Source organism: Coturnix japonica, chromosome 1, assembly GCF_001577835.2.
Source record: "Coturnix japonica isolate 7356 chromosome 1, Coturnix japonica 2.1, whole genome shotgun sequence".
Taxonomy (NCBI): Eukaryota; Metazoa; Chordata; class Aves; order Galliformes; family Phasianidae; genus Coturnix; species Coturnix japonica.
This window is the reverse complement of record NC_029516.1, coordinates 38,949,752-38,967,781: the sequence shown is the minus strand read 5'-3', so window position 1 is coordinate 38,967,781 and position 18,030 is coordinate 38,949,752. Positions and strand designations below refer to the sequence as shown.

At 32.4% G+C, this 18,030-nt stretch overlaps 1 protein-coding gene across 1 annotated transcript in view; it reads left to right on the top strand.

Annotated features, from left to right (window-relative positions):
* The window catches only part of CEP290 (centrosomal protein 290), a 50,909-nt gene that overhangs the window by 4,610 nt on the left and 28,269 nt on the right, over positions 1 to 18,030 (top strand). Inside the window, exons 8-26 of the mRNA XM_015857851.2 lie at positions 33 to 86; positions 962 to 1,114; positions 1,485 to 1,667; positions 2,024 to 2,113; positions 2,188 to 2,310; positions 4,291 to 4,414; positions 5,594 to 5,766; positions 6,860 to 7,022; positions 7,652 to 7,752; positions 7,838 to 7,925; positions 8,447 to 8,559; positions 9,660 to 9,744; positions 11,082 to 11,224; positions 11,715 to 11,879; positions 12,786 to 12,935; positions 13,297 to 13,412; positions 15,322 to 15,424; positions 16,432 to 16,662; positions 17,218 to 17,391. Coding sequence (XP_015713337.1) covers positions 33 to 86; positions 962 to 1,114; positions 1,485 to 1,667; positions 2,024 to 2,113; positions 2,188 to 2,310; positions 4,291 to 4,414; positions 5,594 to 5,766; positions 6,860 to 7,022; positions 7,652 to 7,752; positions 7,838 to 7,925; positions 8,447 to 8,559; positions 9,660 to 9,744; positions 11,082 to 11,224; positions 11,715 to 11,879; positions 12,786 to 12,935; positions 13,297 to 13,412; positions 15,322 to 15,424; positions 16,432 to 16,662; positions 17,218 to 17,391 — 2,532 coding nt within the window. The remainder of the gene's footprint in view (positions 1 to 32; positions 87 to 961; positions 1,115 to 1,484; positions 1,668 to 2,023; positions 2,114 to 2,187; positions 2,311 to 4,290; positions 4,415 to 5,593; positions 5,767 to 6,859; positions 7,023 to 7,651; positions 7,753 to 7,837; positions 7,926 to 8,446; positions 8,560 to 9,659; positions 9,745 to 11,081; positions 11,225 to 11,714; positions 11,880 to 12,785; positions 12,936 to 13,296; positions 13,413 to 15,321; positions 15,425 to 16,431; positions 16,663 to 17,217; positions 17,392 to 18,030) is intronic.

The window sequence follows — 18,030 nt, the reverse complement described above, 5'->3', positions numbered from 1 at the left end:
TACACAATAAAGGTTTTGTTATCTTGTTCTAGCTTGCTCTTCGAAATGAAGAAGCAGAAAATGAGAACATCAAATTAAGGAGAGAGGTTAGTAAAGAATGACTGCTTTTTAACTTAGTTGGTTTTACATTTTTAGATTTCTATATAATTTTTTTACATGACATGGTATTTGATTATGTCTTAGAGCATTTCCTAGTTACTGGTATAAAGAAGTTAGGAGATTTTAATCAGTTTTCACACATTTACACTAGATCTCTTCTAGAGAAATATAGCTATCTGAGATAAGGATCTATGCTTGAATTTGTAGTCCTAAAATTAATTTTATCTGGACTTTGGTTATTTGAGTTTTTCATATTTTTCTTAAATGCTATTGATAAATGTTTTTGATGGATATTAGTCATGATTCAGTTTATGCTTGCTGCTTTTGCCAATAGCTTTTTTTTTTTTTTAAGTCAGTAATTTTAACAAAATTAAATTATTAGTTAACATTCACTACAAAAATTTCGTATTGAGTCATCTTTACAAGATGGTTTTGTAGTTGTTTCTATACCTTTAATATCTATAATCTTGCAATAGGCAGTAACAGTTAGAATTAATGTTCTGGTGGAAACTTGAAAATGATTCCTCAGGGCTTTTTATGTATGTATGCGTATGTACATATACACATGCATGGATATATAGAGGATTCTTCGTTTGCTTTTATGTTGATTCCTACTTAGTCTGTATAAAACAAAGATACTTTCTAATATTTTTCATGCTTTGTTCTCTTGCTCTTATTCTCTCCTTTTTAATCAGAAGAAAAAACAAACAAAGAGAAAGGTGAGGTGTTTAAATTTTTAAAAGCAGACTGTAGGAGTTTAGATGGCTTTGACTGTCCTAGCCCTCTGTGTTAGCTTGGTAGAAAAACAACTTTGTTTTCAGCCCTTCAAAATAGATTCATTTTCGGATTGCTTTCTCTGCAGAATGAACAGTTGCGTCAGGATGTAGTTGACTATCAGAGGCAAATAGACTCCCATAAAGAAACAGTTCTGTCAAGAAGAGGAGATGATTCTGATTACAGATCTCAGTTGTCCAAAAAGAACTTTGAGCTTGTCCAGTATTTGGATGAAATTCAGGTAAAATGGATGCTGTAGAGCATTTATTAGACTGTTACTGACAATAATATTTTTCACAAAAGCTATGCCAAATAACAGGCTAAATCACATGAATTAAAGGATTTTTTTTAATGCAGTTAGGTTCTGTGATGTATATATTATCTATCTGTGAATGAATGTTTGAAGAAACAAAGTTTAATAAAGTTACTGACACTGGGAGAGGTTTAGTGCTTAGCGCTAGATTTGTTGAATTTGAGGATCCAAAGGTGGAATACTCTATTCTGGGCTAATTTATAGTTTAAAGTATTACATTTAAGGTAGCTTTCAATTTCTGCTTTTTTAGGTATTAAGAAGCACACTTTTAAAAAGAGTGATTTTTTTAATTTTTCAGAATTTGACTGAAACTAATGAAAAGTTAGACATTCAAAACCAAGAAATGAGAAAGAATCTTGAGGAATCGGTGCAAGAAATGGAGAAGATGACTGATGAATATAATAAAATGAAACTAATTGTGCAGCAATCTGATACTGTTATGGATCAGTTAAGAAAGGAGAATGAACAGTACAAATTTCAAGTAAGAACAAATGTTTATATTATTGAGGGTAGTTTGTTTTAAATTGCATTGTGATATTTTAGCTTAATTTAAAAAAACATTCAACAGATCCAGTTAAAACAAGTACTCTGCTGAAATAACACTTTATGGAAATAATGTGATCTTTAAACTTCATGCAAATATTTAAACTTGAATGCAGATTGCAAAATACTTTCATGCAGTCTTACTCAAACCATGTTTTTAAAGCCAGAATTTTATCTTACTTCTTCAATGCTCTTCCAGTAAGTTGTATGTGTCTGATGTAGTATGTTTGTGTTTTTTAAGTAAAGCATTTTCTTTTTTTTTTAATATCAGATTGATCCAAATTACATTTCTAGGTTCAGGAGCTTTCAGACCAGCTGAAAGCAAAGAATGAGGAAGATGATCCACTCATGGCAGCTATAAATGCAAAAGTTGAAGAATGGAAGGTAATTTCAATACCTTTTTTATTATTTTAAGGATTATTTCAAGCATTCTGATGATTTTTTATCTATCTTTTTAGAAAATCTTGGCTTCAAAAGACAACGAACTCATAGAATATCAGCAAATGTTGTTAAATATGAAAGAGGAAATGAAAATGGCCCGATTTGATGTAAATAGAAGCAGTATACTGGCCCTTCAGCAGGTACTGTCTATGTGATAAATTGCATACTGTCTTGCTCCAGTTATAGGAGAGAGTAATACATGTGTACCCAGTGGCAAGATTACAGCGCAGTGGGTCAAATGTTAGCCTGACCAGTTTATTACAAATCCTAGTTGCTTAGGGAAATGGGGAAGGGAAGTCGGGTGATAGAAAAGAGATAGGAAATAAAAGCAAAGAGTCTTTGTAGAAAGCAAGAGAGAATTAGTCACCACTGGGTTTCCAGCATGACTCGTAGTTCAGATGTTGATCTTCAGTAGAGATGGTCGTCAGAGGTTGTGTTGTTCAGTTGATGATGGCTACTAACAATGACGGTACAAACTTATTTATAGAGTCCAAAGTGAATGAGTTAGCTCTTTTTTGAGTGACAGCTTCTGGCTTTGGGATCTCAGCAGGAACTTTGAGATTTTCACAGGATACAGTGGTATCATTCCCCAGTCACTTGTACCAAGCTGGAGTTATTTCTCACAAGCCAGATCTTCCTCCAGTAAACTCTCCTGGTCTTTCAAGTGCAAAATTGTCCACAAAGAGATGGTGTTGACTACACAGAACACCCACCACTCACCTCCTAGATAAATCAGTCTTATCACAAAAAAATGCCTCTTTAAGCAAGCTTTGAGCCAAGAAAAAAGAAGTGTTCAGACATGTGCATAGAAATTACCATTCAATAGGTAAACTGCTGACCAAATAGTTCAGTCTTTTGTAGTTTGCAAGTACCAGAATATTGTGATACTCATGTTTGAGGATTATGGGACAGATTGATTTATTCTACCACAAAATTAATCTGTACAAAGAATGTACTGAGCTCTTGACAGTCAGTTGTATTACGTTTATATTTATCTTTTCTAGCTATTCACGGAAAGATTGCTTTAAAATCAGAACATACATCTGTTTTTAGCTGACTGGATGGCTGTAGAATTTGATTCTGGACAACAGTCACTAGCATGCTATTTTGAACAGTTTGTGGAAATAAACATACTTTAAAGAGAGCATTTAAAAACTAAATTTAACACATTGTGTTGTAACTCAAAATGGACCAATCTTGTTGCAGTTCAGTGTATATACAAATTTAAAGGGTTATATTTAGCTTCTTACAACTTTGCCAAGCATGTAGATATATTTTTCCTCTAAGAAACTGAAATTATATGTTTCATAAATTTGGTATTAAGTAAGGAAAGCAACTTTTGATTTTTTATATTATATAATTATTTTATGTATTTTTTTCTGAGTCTTTTTTTTTTTTTTTTCTTTAATTACACCAGAAATAAAACGGAGCTTTCTGTAATATTTCTGAAGTTCATGTAAAAGCATAGAAATAATACGTTAATGGACACTTTCACAATCTGTGTCTACCTATGTATATGTGTGCAAGTAAAGAAAGATTTGGTTTGAATTATTAAAAGTTGAATGAGTGGTTAAAAGTTAGTATGCAAATTAGGTGTTATGTATGATGGAATGTTAGTCTTCCCAATCTTGAATATATAACTTGCAGTTCCTACCTCCTGTTAATGAGGAGATAGTAAGAAATCTGTTTGGTCTAAAACTTTTTATCATGCACTGGATTTATTCTTACAGAACCATTCCATGTAAAATTGATAAAAGAGTGCTTCAGTGTGTTTGCATTATTTGAATGCTTTATTTTTACTCTTTCTTTTGTTCTCCTTGCTTTGCCTTTAAATATGCTACTTCTAGATAATATCTGAACTCTATGCTGTAAGTATAGTATATTTGCTTGTTTTTGCTTCTTTTTTTTTTTTAATCATAGTTGCTTTTCATTTATCATGCACTTTTTAAGAAATGTGGTGTTCTGTACAAGTAGTTTCTGTGTCAGTAAAGTGGAATTTCTTTAATAGAACTTCTCTTTCTGATTGTTATGGTTTGTTTCTTTTTTTGAGTGAATAAAAGTGAGGTGGTCAGTAAAGAAGAATTTCTTCAATTTTTATTTATTTATTTATTTATTGGTAGAGTGTGCAAGAGCGAGATGCTCAGATAAGTCTGCTTACTGAGCAAGTCAAGCAGTATACCAAAGAAATGGAACAAAATGCATTTCTTATTGAGGAATTAAAAAATGATCTCCAAAAAGATAAAGGTAAGCTGCACATGTTATTTTAAAGTATATTAAAAGGAAATTAAAGAGGAATAAATGCCAAAGAATCATTTCAGTTGAAGGAACCTTTAGAAGTCATCTTTACAACTCCTGTGCAATGAAAAGGGACACTTACTCAGGAGAAAACATTAAAAGTCTCTTCACTCATTCTATTTTCTTTATGGTCTCTAACACTAAAGATTTTAACATGTTCATTTTGTCAGTCTGGTTTTAGTAATCAAAGCACCACAGAAGAAACATACCTACAGATTAGCTTAAAATCATAGAATCATAGACTTTATTGAGTTGGAAGTATCTTTTAAATGTATCTTGTCCAAATCCCCTGCAGTAAGCAGGGTCTGCTACAGCTAGATCAGATTGCTCAGGGCCTCATCCATCCTGCCCTTGAATGTCTTGAGGGACAGGGCATCCACCATCTCTTTGGGGAATTCATCCTTACAACCTTATTATGAAAAATCCTTTTCCTTATATCCAATCTGAGTCTCCCCTATTCTATTTGAAACCATTTCCCCTTGTCTGTCACAACAGATACTTGTCTGTTTTCTTCTTTCTTACAGTCTCCCTGTAGATAATGAAAGGCCACTATCAGGTGTCTTTGGAGCCTTTTCTTCTCCAGACTGAAAAGCCCCAACTCTCTCAGACTGTCTTCATAGGGGAGGTGCATTCTTCAGAAACACACACACACAAAAATTTGAAATATTAATATTAATCTCTTGATTTTTCTTTTTGTTCATATCCATTTGTCATATATGGAAGGTTGTTTTACATTTATTCACAGTACCTCAGTGGGCTTAGAGGTAACATCAAAAAATAAATAAAATAAATATTATTTATTTATAAAACTTAAAATATATAACAAATTATATAAAATTAGTCTTTACAGGTGAGAGTGTAATATACAAGAACTTACCTCTGTAACGACCTGCAAGTGATTAATTGCGTGGAATTCAAAATGAAATCTGATGTCTCTTATATGCATAGTTCTTATGTGGGTTGTTTGAAAGAACAATTGGAAAAAAATTGCTGTAACATGAAACCTTTGTACGTCCTTGCTTAAAAGAGCAGATAATGAAAATCTCCTTTATAACATTATCTGAAGTGTTTCTTGATTAGGTAGAATTTCTAACTGAATTGTCACCATATAATTGTTTTTCTTTCCAGGCCCCTCATCTCTTGCTCAGCAGAATCGTTTGGGAGAATTGCAAGAAAAATTAAAACTGCTAGAAGAGAGAACTAAGGAGGCTGAGAAATCAGCAGAACTAGCAGAAGCAGATGCTAGAGAAAAGGACAAAGAACTTGTTGATGCTCTGAAACGAATGAAAGACTATGAACTGGTAAACAGTTTGTTCAAGTGGACAGAATATTTCATCATAGTTTTAGCAGATCATTTTCTCTTTGTGTTTTATTGATGGTGTTCTAAATTAGAAATTGAATCTTCCAATGCTTTTTTTTTTTTTTATAATAACTTTGCTAGTCACTGCATACAGTTTGTTAACTGTACATAGATTTTTTTTCAAGTTGACAATATTAACATATGAACATAGGCTGAATGTGAATGAAACTCATTAAACATTAATTGAAGAGTCATAGAATGATGGCATCATTTGACCTTTGTCCTCTGATACCATCACTCCATCATAGGCCACCAGATGATTCATGCATGATCTACCCTTGGTGAAGCCGTGCTGGCTATTTTTGGTTACAGTCAAGGTAGAATATTATAAGAATCCTATAATAAGTGGGCTCAGTTTCAAAATGCGCAGAGGCTGCTCTATAATTAGAGGACAAATTTGTAGAATTTGCTTTTATTTGACATCATACTATAGTAAGCACAGTGTAGAGGACTGATAATAACTGAAAAATGTTTTCTTGTTAAGTAGTTAATATTTGATGTAAGTAATATGTATATGTACAAAAAATCAGGTTCCTCAAAAATTACTTTGACAATTAGAATGCAAAAAGTGGCACTCTTTTGGTAAAATTTATATGTCTGAGGAATTAATTTCAAAGATATTTTGGAGTTAATCAACATTGAAAGTCTTGCCATCCTTTAACGCAATGATGAAGAGTCATAGATACTATGGCATGTTACCCTGAAAATGTTTGCATGAAAGAAATAGGCACTGCAGTTAGGAATTTGAAGTATAGTGTGGTAAGCATTTACTTTAGTGGACACTGAGTCAACCCATCAAGAGGATGAACTCACCTGATCCTTGTAGTCTTCTGGAAGGATTTTTTCACTTGGCTATTGTCTTTATCTTGCTTATCACAGCTCCTTGTGATTGTTAGTTCTCAATCATAGCACTTTCTTCTTGTTTTGTTTTCAAGTAGTGTCATCAACTTTGTAACAATGAAACACAGATTCATAATTTTTTCTCTGTGCTCTGTTGAAGGCTTTGTTTATAATTCTTATTTGGATTTTTACAGGGAGTATATGGTTTGGAAGAGGCTGTTGCTGAAATAAAGGATTTAAAAAAGCAAATCAAAATACGAGACCACGAGATTGAAATGTTAATTAAGGAAATCAATAAACTTGAACTTAAAATAAATGATTTTCTTGATGAAAATGAAGAGCTTAGAGAACGCTTAGGTACATTATATTCATTATACTATCAATTACCGATTGTGTAAGAATATTGTGGACTTTCTTTACTTAGAAATTAGATTTGTATTACTTAGAAATACTTATGTATATTTTTTCTAATAGTTGCAAGTAGTTTTAGATAGGACAAAATGAGTGAATCTACATTTCTAAATATATCTTACAGACTGATTTGGCTAAAGAAAGCAAGAGAATAAATTTTGTATTGCCTTTTAGTTTTTTATTTCTTCTTGATTTTAGATGATTTATTGGCTTCATAATTTATTATTTAGAAACCAAAACATATTGAAATTTTAATTCTAAATAGGAAAACAGGAAAAAATTGGACAGCCTTATTTTTTATATGGAGGTATCAAAACATAAGTACAGTGAATTTTAGGTAGTATTTTATTGCAGTATTTTTGAGTAACTGAAGCAAAATTGTGATTTCTTCTATTATTTTTTACACAGAGCGTAATGTGTGGTAATATGTATGTATTGAATTGTCAGTTTACTAGTTTTTTATTCTCCCTGACTGATTATGTGGTTATTTAAATAGGATATCTACTAATGACCATTAATATTAATATTCCTTCTTAGTGAATGATTACACATTTTATGCATATACTGTGTTTCAGGTCTTGAGCCAAAGGCAATGATTGATTTAAATGAATTCAGAAACAGCAAAACACTGAAACAGCAGCAATATAGATTGGAAAACCAGGTTCTTTTGAAAGAGGTAAGTGATAAATCATATTTTTATATGACTAATATATAATAATACTGTGAAGAGAATGAAGTGCTGATTTGTTAATAATATGCAGATTGAAAGACTAGAAGAGGAAAGAATTGAACTGAAAAAACAAGTTCGTAAATTGGCTCAGGAGAAAGGAAGAAAAGTTGCCATAAGAGGTAGGATATTTCTTGTTACAAACTGTCTTGTGGGAACATTGTCTATAGTTAATAATGCAGCTCTGTTCAATTTATGATCATGATTAAATTGGAAGGTAAAATAAAATAATAGAGTGAGTGGTTTTATGTATCTGTAGTCTTACAGCCCAATAGATTTTTTACGTGTTGACTATTAATGCATCACTGTCACTGGTTTGCACTTCTTATATATAAGATTTTCTCACGATTTCCAGTGCATCTTCATAATAAATATATTTCAGAAATCTTAAAAATTTCTTCTCTGTGCTACCTGGGCAAACATAATCTGTATGAATGGAAAGGTTTACAACTCCTTACTCTGCGTGTAGAAAAATAGAGCTCAGATCTCCTAACTTGATTATATTTACTTGTTTGAAAAAAAAAAAACCAAAAAAAAAAACCAAAAAAAACCAAACAAAAAAACCAAAAAACAAAAAAAACACCAAAAAGAAAAGAAAAGAAATCATAGTAATTTATTTTCTTGTACATTTACTTGCTTTTAGGACTGGAGGCTGGTGATATACAAATAACAGACAGCTTCAGTGGAGAGAAGCAAATGAGTAAGAGGGAATTTGATTTCTTGTACGCGCATAATATTGCTGAAGTAAAGGCAAAGGTGAGATTGTAAAGCAAGTTTATAAGCATTTACTATGTATCTGTTTCAAATAGCAATAATGTCCGTTTAAATATTTTCTAAAGACTTTCACTAACTACTTTAAAAAAATCCCAAATTACTTTTTTTTTTTTTTTTTTAACTTTTAATACCAATTAACATTTTTAATTTTCTCTGAGTACAGGCTAGCATAAAATGTAACGTGGAAATGAGAAACGCACTTGCAGATAGAGTAGCATCAGTTAGCCTTTTGAACTTGGTAAAAGATATAACTGAAAAGAATGAGGCTGTGGAAAATCTACCTAGAAGAACTTCTGGCATGCTTGGGAATTTAAATCACTTGGAACAAAACTAGAAATACTTCTTTGCTTCATTTAAATTCAAAACATGTGACAAGTTGCAAGTTATTAATGACAACTATAATTCAGAAACTCAGCATAAGAACTTTTTGCATTGTCAGAGCTACAGTTTATATTGGCATCAGGGATATTAGGTAATATAGAGATGAGGCTAGTATCAACAGACTCAATATCAGACTATACAGGTTTGTTTTTCTGCATGTCATAGAATGTGGCAGGACTCATAGGTAAATAATCAAAGTTACAGAAACAAAGAAGTATGTGTAACTTCTAATTCAGACCAACCTAGCACAGAAGATTTTTGTTTAGGGACACTTCTTGGCCAATTCTTTTAGAATGAGCAGCTCTCCAGAAATTTGTTGATTAAGAGTATGCTAAGTGGTTACTCAGAATTATTGCTTGAACAATGCAGAAGGCAAGCAGAGCAGCTAGTAGATTGTGTGGTTTTTTTTTAACTTCAAAGGCAAAAAAAGAGAAAGGATATTCATATAAAGTTTATTTATAGTTTAAGTAGCTTTCCTAGATGGTTTTGTTGATGCCAGACTATTTCTTTAATAGTTCCCCATGTTTTAACACCTTGTTTTGTTTCATATCCTATTATAATTTCACTGTTGACTATAGTGGGTTAGAATTTTTTCAAATGTTCCATTCTTATTCAACATTTCATAACTGCAGAGTCTTAATTATAATTTTACTACTAATAGTCCTAATTTACAATTTTTAATTCCTTTTTTGTTTCTTTAGAATGCGTATCTTGCAAATGAGTTGAGGGAGAGAGAGAGAGATTTGGAAAAGAACAGGACTGTAATAGTCAAATTTCAATCTAAATGTAAGTTGAAACAACGTATTTTAAAAATTGCAGTGTTATCAGATACTTGTAGATTGCTTGTTTATTTGTTCTATTTTTTGTGACTGTGACAACAAATATTCACCCTTGCAGTTTCTTTTAAATGCAGTTTAGTTTGGTGTCTTTCACAATGGTTGAATTTGTAAAGCACATAGAATTTTTTTATACAGTTGATACCATTGTATGGAAGTTGTTTCTGAACTGATCCAGATTTTAGCACAGTGATTGCAAACATAAATAGAATTTGTCAAATAAGAATTTCTTTGAATTGTCTTTAATGCCATTTTAAATCAAAACATTGTATTCATATGTGTATATGTTGTCTCTTAATGCATGTGTATTTCTAATTTTAAAATTAAATCAGTGGTAATACAAGAAACATAGTTTATTCATACTAAATACATTGAACAAGAAAACTCCTTTTAAATAACTGGATCTAAGGAAATCTTTAAGTCTGTGAGAGATCTTATTATAATGGATGTGCATTTTCCTTGCTTAATTGTGCTTTCCTTCTCCAGGAAATCTTTGAGCAATTAAGTTCAATTTCTACTAGTGTACATGTGTCTGCTGTCTGAGGTGTTACGTGCAGGCTCTGAAATAGAAACAATGCTAATTTATTTATACAAGGATCTTCATGTTTCCTATAGAGTTTGGATTCTAAAAATTCTTTTTGGCTTTTCAAAATAGACTTGGTGACACTACTCAAATTACTTCACATTTTACAGTTCACATCTCAGTCCTGAGGACAGCCAGGCATGTTTTCAAGATGCAGAGAACCTTCTCAAGATTTTGTCATGTCTGTCCATATATCTAACTGTATCTACAGATATCTGTCTATCTGGGTATTTATTTCATGTTTCTACACTTCTTCCATTCTAGAAACTAGAATTTCACTTGAATGACAAATGGAAAGTAGGAAAACTATAAGTCCTTATTACACCCAAAGAATTTAAATGTTCTATTTTTACCAGTGTATACCAAGAATTCCAGCTATCCCTTTATTTGTCATTGTTACACACAAATATTTCCAAAATGGCTATGTTTTTGGATCTGTGAGAACTGGTCAGACAGGCTACTAAAGAACTTTAAAAAGTTTTGGGAAACGTGGAATACTGAGATGTTCAGTAAAGTCAGATGTTTTCCCATGAAGGATTTCTCTATTGTTTTGTTGATATTTCTCCAGCAAAAATCTTCTGAGTTTGTTTTGTCTGTCTGTAATATGAATGGTATATATAATATCAAGAGATGCTATGATAAAATGTTCTAGTAAGTAAATCATATTAAAGTGCTTTTAGACACATTAACAATATTTATTGCAGTAAAAGAATTATCAGAAGAGAATAAACAACTTGAACAAGGAATGAAAGAAATATTACAAGCTGTGAAGGAAACGCAGAAGGATGCCACAGTAAAGGGAGGAGAAACAGCCTTAATAATCCCTAGTTTGGATCGTTTAGTTAGTGTAAGTTTACTCTCTTACTATTTGACCTAATGTGATTTTTAGGCTATTTTTTTATTTGATTATTGTATAATTTAGTAGTAGCTGTTATATACTTCCTTACAAGTAAAAGTGGAATTACATAATGTGATTCATCGGTAAAAATTAACAAGTAAAAAAAGAAGAGTTGGAAAAAAAAAATAATAAAATTGATCACATAGTGTGAAGCTGACTTGGGTAATTTTACTGTCCCAGACAGAAAGCTTAATATAAGAATTAATTTGCAAGTGTTACATCTGTGCAAGATCTACAGGAAATGTTGAAGAAACATTATTTTAAAATTATACTGAAAAATTAGTGTTTTTATAGGAAAATATGATCTTTTATATTATAGTATATGGTACATATATTATCGGCAAAAAGATGAGCAGATTAAAAAAAGTTAAAATGCCTGTTTTTCTAATATTTTCTCTACTTTTTCTCCATTGTGTGAATTAAATGTTTACTATCCTAGGCAATTGAATCAAAGAACACAGACGGAATCTTTGATGCTAGTGTGCACTTGAAAGCTCAGGTTGATCAGCTTACAGGACGAAATGAAGAATTAAGACAGGAACTGAAACAAACTCAGAAAGAGTCAACAAATTACTCTAATCAGCTGGCAAAAGCAAATGAAAAGGTATACAATTTATATTTAATAGTTTATTTTGTACTTGAAAAATGGCTACTGTGATAATTTAGAACAAAAGCACACAATGTGTAAGTTGCTGAAATTAGGTAATGAAAGCAGTGTAATTAAACAAATCTTTATTTATTGAATTTATGAATACAAAACATTTTAAGTTCAAATGTTATTATTCTTATTGTTATTTCGGCCTTGGAATACCCTGTGATGTTGAAACACAAATAGTGCTGGCTATCTTTTCGAAAGTGCTGTACCAAAAAAAACTTACAGATTTCTTTCTTAAAAAAGCGAAATCTGATTAAGTGTTCTAAAAATGGTGAACAATTCCCTAAAATGATTCTTCTGTATGATTTTTTCTGTATACTAGATTCTTCTGAATTCTGGGCCAGGAGTCAGGAAAGGAATTAGACTGTATCTTAGAAGAAGACAAATATAACTTTGCCCCTGATGATACCTTCTGAAATACAAAAAGATTTCCCTGCAACTAATATTCTAGAATAATGTTTTGTGTACTGTTAGACTAAAGAATTGGAGAACTTTAAGAAGTGAAAGAGCAAAGATTCGTTTAGAATAAGCCATCATATAGCCACTGCAATAATTCTATCCTAAACATCCTAAACTTAGTCTTTTAAAAAGTTAAAATCTGCCCTGATTTTTGGAGTCATTGATCCATTTAGGTCAATATACTATGCATTTAATAATTTATGGAATCACCTTATTTTTAAATGTTTGCTTTCTATGAATGCTTTAGAATGTAAGTGGAACTAAATTAGATAGGTAATCACAACTGACTTAAAAATATTAGAAAGCCAATATGTTCTCCATCAATTGGATGTTTTTTAATTGAATAAAAAAGAGTTGTTGTTATTGTTATTTTGTTGTTTTCTTTCTTTTCTTTAGATTACACAACTGAATAATGAAATTTGCGTATTACGTCAATCTGAAAGTGCCAATATTGTCTTCAAAACAGTGAATCTTCCAGAAGGGATGGTTCCTTCAAGTGTAAACATAATTAATTCTTTGAATGAATATTTAATACTACTTATACAGGTAATGTATTTACCTCTTGATACTGAGAATATTTCTAACATATTGCTAATTCTTCCAAAATCTACTACGATGTCATGCATAGACATAGGAGAGACCTCCAAGATTGTTTTGAAGTTTGATATCTGGAAGTTATTTGGACAATTCTGTTTTTCTGTTGTTGTTGTTTACTTTTTAAGCTGTAAATGTTTTGCTTTGCTGTAAACCCAAAAGATGTTTGGATTTCTTGTGTTTAAAATCTGAATTTTAGATAAGAATCTACTTCCTTGTTCAGCTGGATCTTCTGTAATTCTGACTAGTGCTTTTATGTTTAAAGGCTGTAATAATGACTTTGATTTTTCTTTATTTGGGAAACAATCATTAGGAACTGGAAAATAAAGAACAGCTACTTAAAAAATCAGAAGATGCAGTAGAGGACTATAAACGAAAATTTGCGGTAATTCGTCATCAACAAGGCTTGATTTATAAAGAATATCAAAGGTATTTTTCTTCTCTATAGTTTTCAGTTCAAATATCTACATTTAATAATTTTGAATCAAGATTTACAGCTACACTGGAGTGGAGTGGTTCTTTGGTTACTGTCAGAAACACTGCTCATCTTGGAACTGGACATCCTGTATATTCTTTAGTCCTGAAAAAACTCAGAAAACTCTTACATAAAATTTCTACCACATTTTTTTCTTCATAATTTAAAATGAGAATTGCATTGTACTTTCTGCATCTGATTTCTGATATTTATTAGAATTTCGTATTACTGGCTTTCACATCACATGTAGTCCTAGCAGTTTTTCAGAGTGAGAAAAAAACACCAGAAAATGGTTATCCAAAGAGGACATCTCTTTTTCAGAATTTCAGATCTTCAGTCCCTTATGCTTGTTTCTCTCAGTTCCTTCATATGTTTAATTGAATCGAATTTCTATGAAGTTCTTCTTACAGTCAAAATAAAGGACCTTAATTTGCTAAAAGCATGGGAGTCAATCTGCTGATTTGGGTTGCTTGCAGCAGACTACTAGTTGTTGTATCCTTTCTGTTTTGTGATTTGAATGAGCAGTGACTGGATGACTTCTCGAAAAATTGTGTTTCATCTTGTAGGGGCTTCTGTTTGTTTACTGAGTCAGTTAAGATTACCCAGATAATGTTATCATTGAGGCATTAAGGGGTATAATATATTGTCTCATTTACAACTTGATTACATACCTCAGTCACAGGGAGGGACCTGCAGAGAAGGACCTAAGTGTCTGTTGGACAGCAGGTTGGGCATGAGCCAGCAGTATACCCTGGGTATGCATTAAAAAGGAGATCAAGGGAGGTAATCTACTCTGCCCTGTTGAGGCCTCACATCGATTATTGTGTCCAGTTCTGGGCTCCCTGGTACAAAAAAGACAGGGATCTCTTTGAAAGTGTCCAGCAGGGGCCCATGAAGATGGTAAAGGGCCTGGAGTTCCTCTCTTATGAGGAAAGGATTAGCAACCTGTGTCTGTTCAGCCTCGAGAAAAGAAGACTGGGAAGAGATCTGATCATTGTCTATAGATAACTAAGGTGAGGGAGACAAAGGGATGAGGCCTGACTCTTTTCATCAGTGCGCAGTGACAGGACAAGGGCAAATGGCCAGAAACTGACACACAGGAAGTTCGACACAAATGTGCATAAGAACTTTTTCATGGTAAGGGTGACGGAGCACTGGCTGCCCAGAGAGGTTGTGGAGACTCCTTATCTGTAGATATTCAGGACCTGCCTGGATGCCTACCTGTCCAATTTTGTCTAGGGAGACACCTTTGGCAGGCAGCTTGCACCAGATGACATGATCTCTAGAGGTCTCTTCGTGCTGCTACAGTTCTATAATTCTGTGATAATTCAAGGCTTCTTCTCTAAATGTGTTACAGGTTGAAGTAAGTGGAGGAGATTCTTTGATAGAGGAGAGTAATTTTAGCCATCGCAAGTCTTAATGGTTTTATGTTTGTATTTTTTAACTGAAATAGAAAAGCTAGAGTGGGAAATGATGATGTCTGTGCACCTGAAACAAAATGAATGCTATGGGAGAAAAGACTTGCAAGGCCGTTGGACATTTGAGTTAATATTACATCAGCCCCTGCTTGCCTTTTTCTTCTTCTTCTTCTTCTTTTTTTTTTTTTTTAATTTGGTCCTCTAATGCTGATCTTGTATACAGGGAGTCTAAGTGTAATTTTGCCTATTTTCTGAGGGAAATCATTAATCTAGCTGCTATTTTTCAGTTATCTGCCTATAACTTATAATACCTTTAAAAAATTACATTATTGCATTAGAAAAATAATCATCTTGGTTTGCAGTATTTCAGAGTTGGCTTAGTTACAGTTTGAAAATCGCCAAGTGCTTCATGATTCTAAATGAATGTATTTAATTACTCTTTTAGAGAAAAGGAAAACTGGCAGAAAGAATTAGAAGAAATGAAAGAGGAGAAGAAAAAGCTGGAGGAGCAAAAAGAACAAGATGCTACAAAAATAAAGGAGTATTTAGTAAGTACTTTGGTTTCCACGTTAAAAACATATTCATAAGTAGAAACTAATAAGGAGTGATTATAAAACAGTACTGTAATTTATTAGAATAGGAAAATGTTGCACAGGGAAAATCTGCTCAATAAAAATCTAATCAGAAGGGAAATTATGTATTATTGAAATGTAATTAACTGTCAGGGAACTGTGCACTCAAAATCAAGAATACAGAAAGTAAACCATGCTTATTGTTAAGACATCTACGGCATATTTCTCTAGGCCTAAAAAGCAGAAGGCATGCTTGTTGTTAAGGAACTAGATTTTTGAATTGCTTTGGGCTTCCAGGATTCTGGGGTTTTTTTGTAGCCACAAAACTACTCTTCTTCATTAGGGTCAGAGAAATCTGTGATTTTATACAGCTCAGTTCCTTTTCTCTGCTTTCTTGGCTGATGTGTACAACAGCAAAGCTAAAGCTCATGTGTCTTCTGTGACCTGAGTCACTGTGGTTTCTTTCCACAACCCTCCAGTATATATAAATGTGCGTACAAACATGCGCACACACATGTATGTCTATGAGAGCACAGAGATCATGTCATTACTTTACAAATCTCAGTTATCAAAATATGGGTCTTAAAGCAGGTCCTTGTTAGTGTTTGTTAGGTACCGTGCTAATTTTATTTAGTCTAGAAGATGATTCAAATACATTTTGTTATGATTAGAAACATATGTAAGGCTAGCAAAAGAATGAAAAATGTTGAATATGTAGAGAATTATTTTAATTCTGTTTGCAGACTGTTCTTCAGAAATCAATGAATTAGAAGATTTAAATTTTTTCTTTCCTTGTATGTTTATGCATGTATTTAGGCTGCATGTATATTTTACCACAAAAATAAATTATTTCAGATGAATGGAATTACGAAAATTAGCTTAGTAAATGTATTTCGATAAGGGAAACATGTCAGCATCAATGGATTTGAACTCTACCATATTTCTGTACAAGATTCTGGTTTACAAAAAGTATTTTTTTACAGAATTTACTCAGTGCACTTGAGCTGGACCCTGATGAAACTAAAAAATGGCTTGCAGAAAATAATAGAAAAATAACTGTTTTATGCGTTAATGAAAAGTCATTAGCAAGGCAGTGTACCACTTTGCTTGAGATGGAACAACGTCTTAGAAAAGAAAATGAGAAATTGAAAAATGAAATTACACATATGGAGATTGCAGTTGAAGGGAAGATTGGACATTTACAACGATTCAAGGTATAGTTAATAGCAGTAATTAGTAAGCATTTTTACGTTTACAATTTGATAGTAAATATACCTTTTAAAAAAACTTGAGCAGTTCTAGTTTTTTGAGTCCTTTATGTAAGTGCTTGCTCAGTGCTGTTTTATTAAAGCATTCTTTGTATTTTAAGAAGTGTAATAATATGGAATCTGTTTTCTTCTGCCGAAATAGTTTTAACAAGTTCTTTTTATTGAAAGTTTCATATGAAATCATATCACGCTTTTTGTTCCTTCAGTTTGATAGAGCCTGCATTAACTCATTTTTATAAAATATGTTTTTTCAAGTGTGTTAGGATTTAAAGGTAGCTAATGATAGAATGATGTAGACAGTTCAACACCAGCAAAAATTTGTGTTTGTTGCAAACAGTGCATAAAGTGCATAAAGATGTCTGTTAATGTAGTAAGTTAAAACAGTATCGTATTTTAACATTGTAATAACTATTCTTTCTCTCTCTCTCTCTCTCTCTCTCTTTTTTTTTTTCCTTAATCTAGTTTAATCTTGTTAACCCACTGTATTGATTATTTTCATAGGAAATGGCTAGCTTTAAGATTGCAGCTCTGCAAAAAGTTTTGGATGGTAGCGTCCCATTGTCTGAACTAGAACTGGCTAATAAGCAGTATAATGCATTAACTGCTAAATACAGGGATATGTTACAAAAAGATAATTTGCTCGTCCAGAGGACAACAAAAATGGAACACATGGAGGTAATGTCTGTGTTGCCTTTGAGCCTTTGTTTCGAACTTTCCTGCTTGGTTACTAGAAAGATGGAACTCGTCTTCTATAGCGTTGGAAGTCCTAACAACTAAAACTACAAATTAAAACATTTCTATTATTAGTATGAGATGTTGGAGCAAGTCTAATTGTTGCTATCAAATTTTAATTTGCTTACCTGGTAATTTGTTAGTGTAGTAAGAAACATGAAAAGTCCTGGCTTTCATTCCATGCTTAAGAGCTTTTTGTTTAATTTGTTTTTGGTATTGTGGTTGGGTTGTTCTGGTTTGCTGAGGATGTTCTTCTGGGGTGCTTTGATTAACAAAACCAGGCTGGCAAACACCATGTCTTTTACAGTTTTCAGTGTTAGAGATCATAGGGAAAGTAGAATAAGTGCACCCTTTTATTCGAAAGAAAGTACTTTACCTCATTCTTGAGTTACAAGAATGTAACTCTTCCAAAGGGCAGTATCTGTGGTTGTGAAATGAAGAAATAAATCACCAAAGGTTTGTGATGTGTTTGCAGCATGAAATAGACACTGAAAATAGGCATGTATTTCTGAAAAAGAGAGCTTATTCACAGAGGACTGTAAAATTAGTTTCAAAGCTGAGTTTCTACCTTCTGCCCTGCAT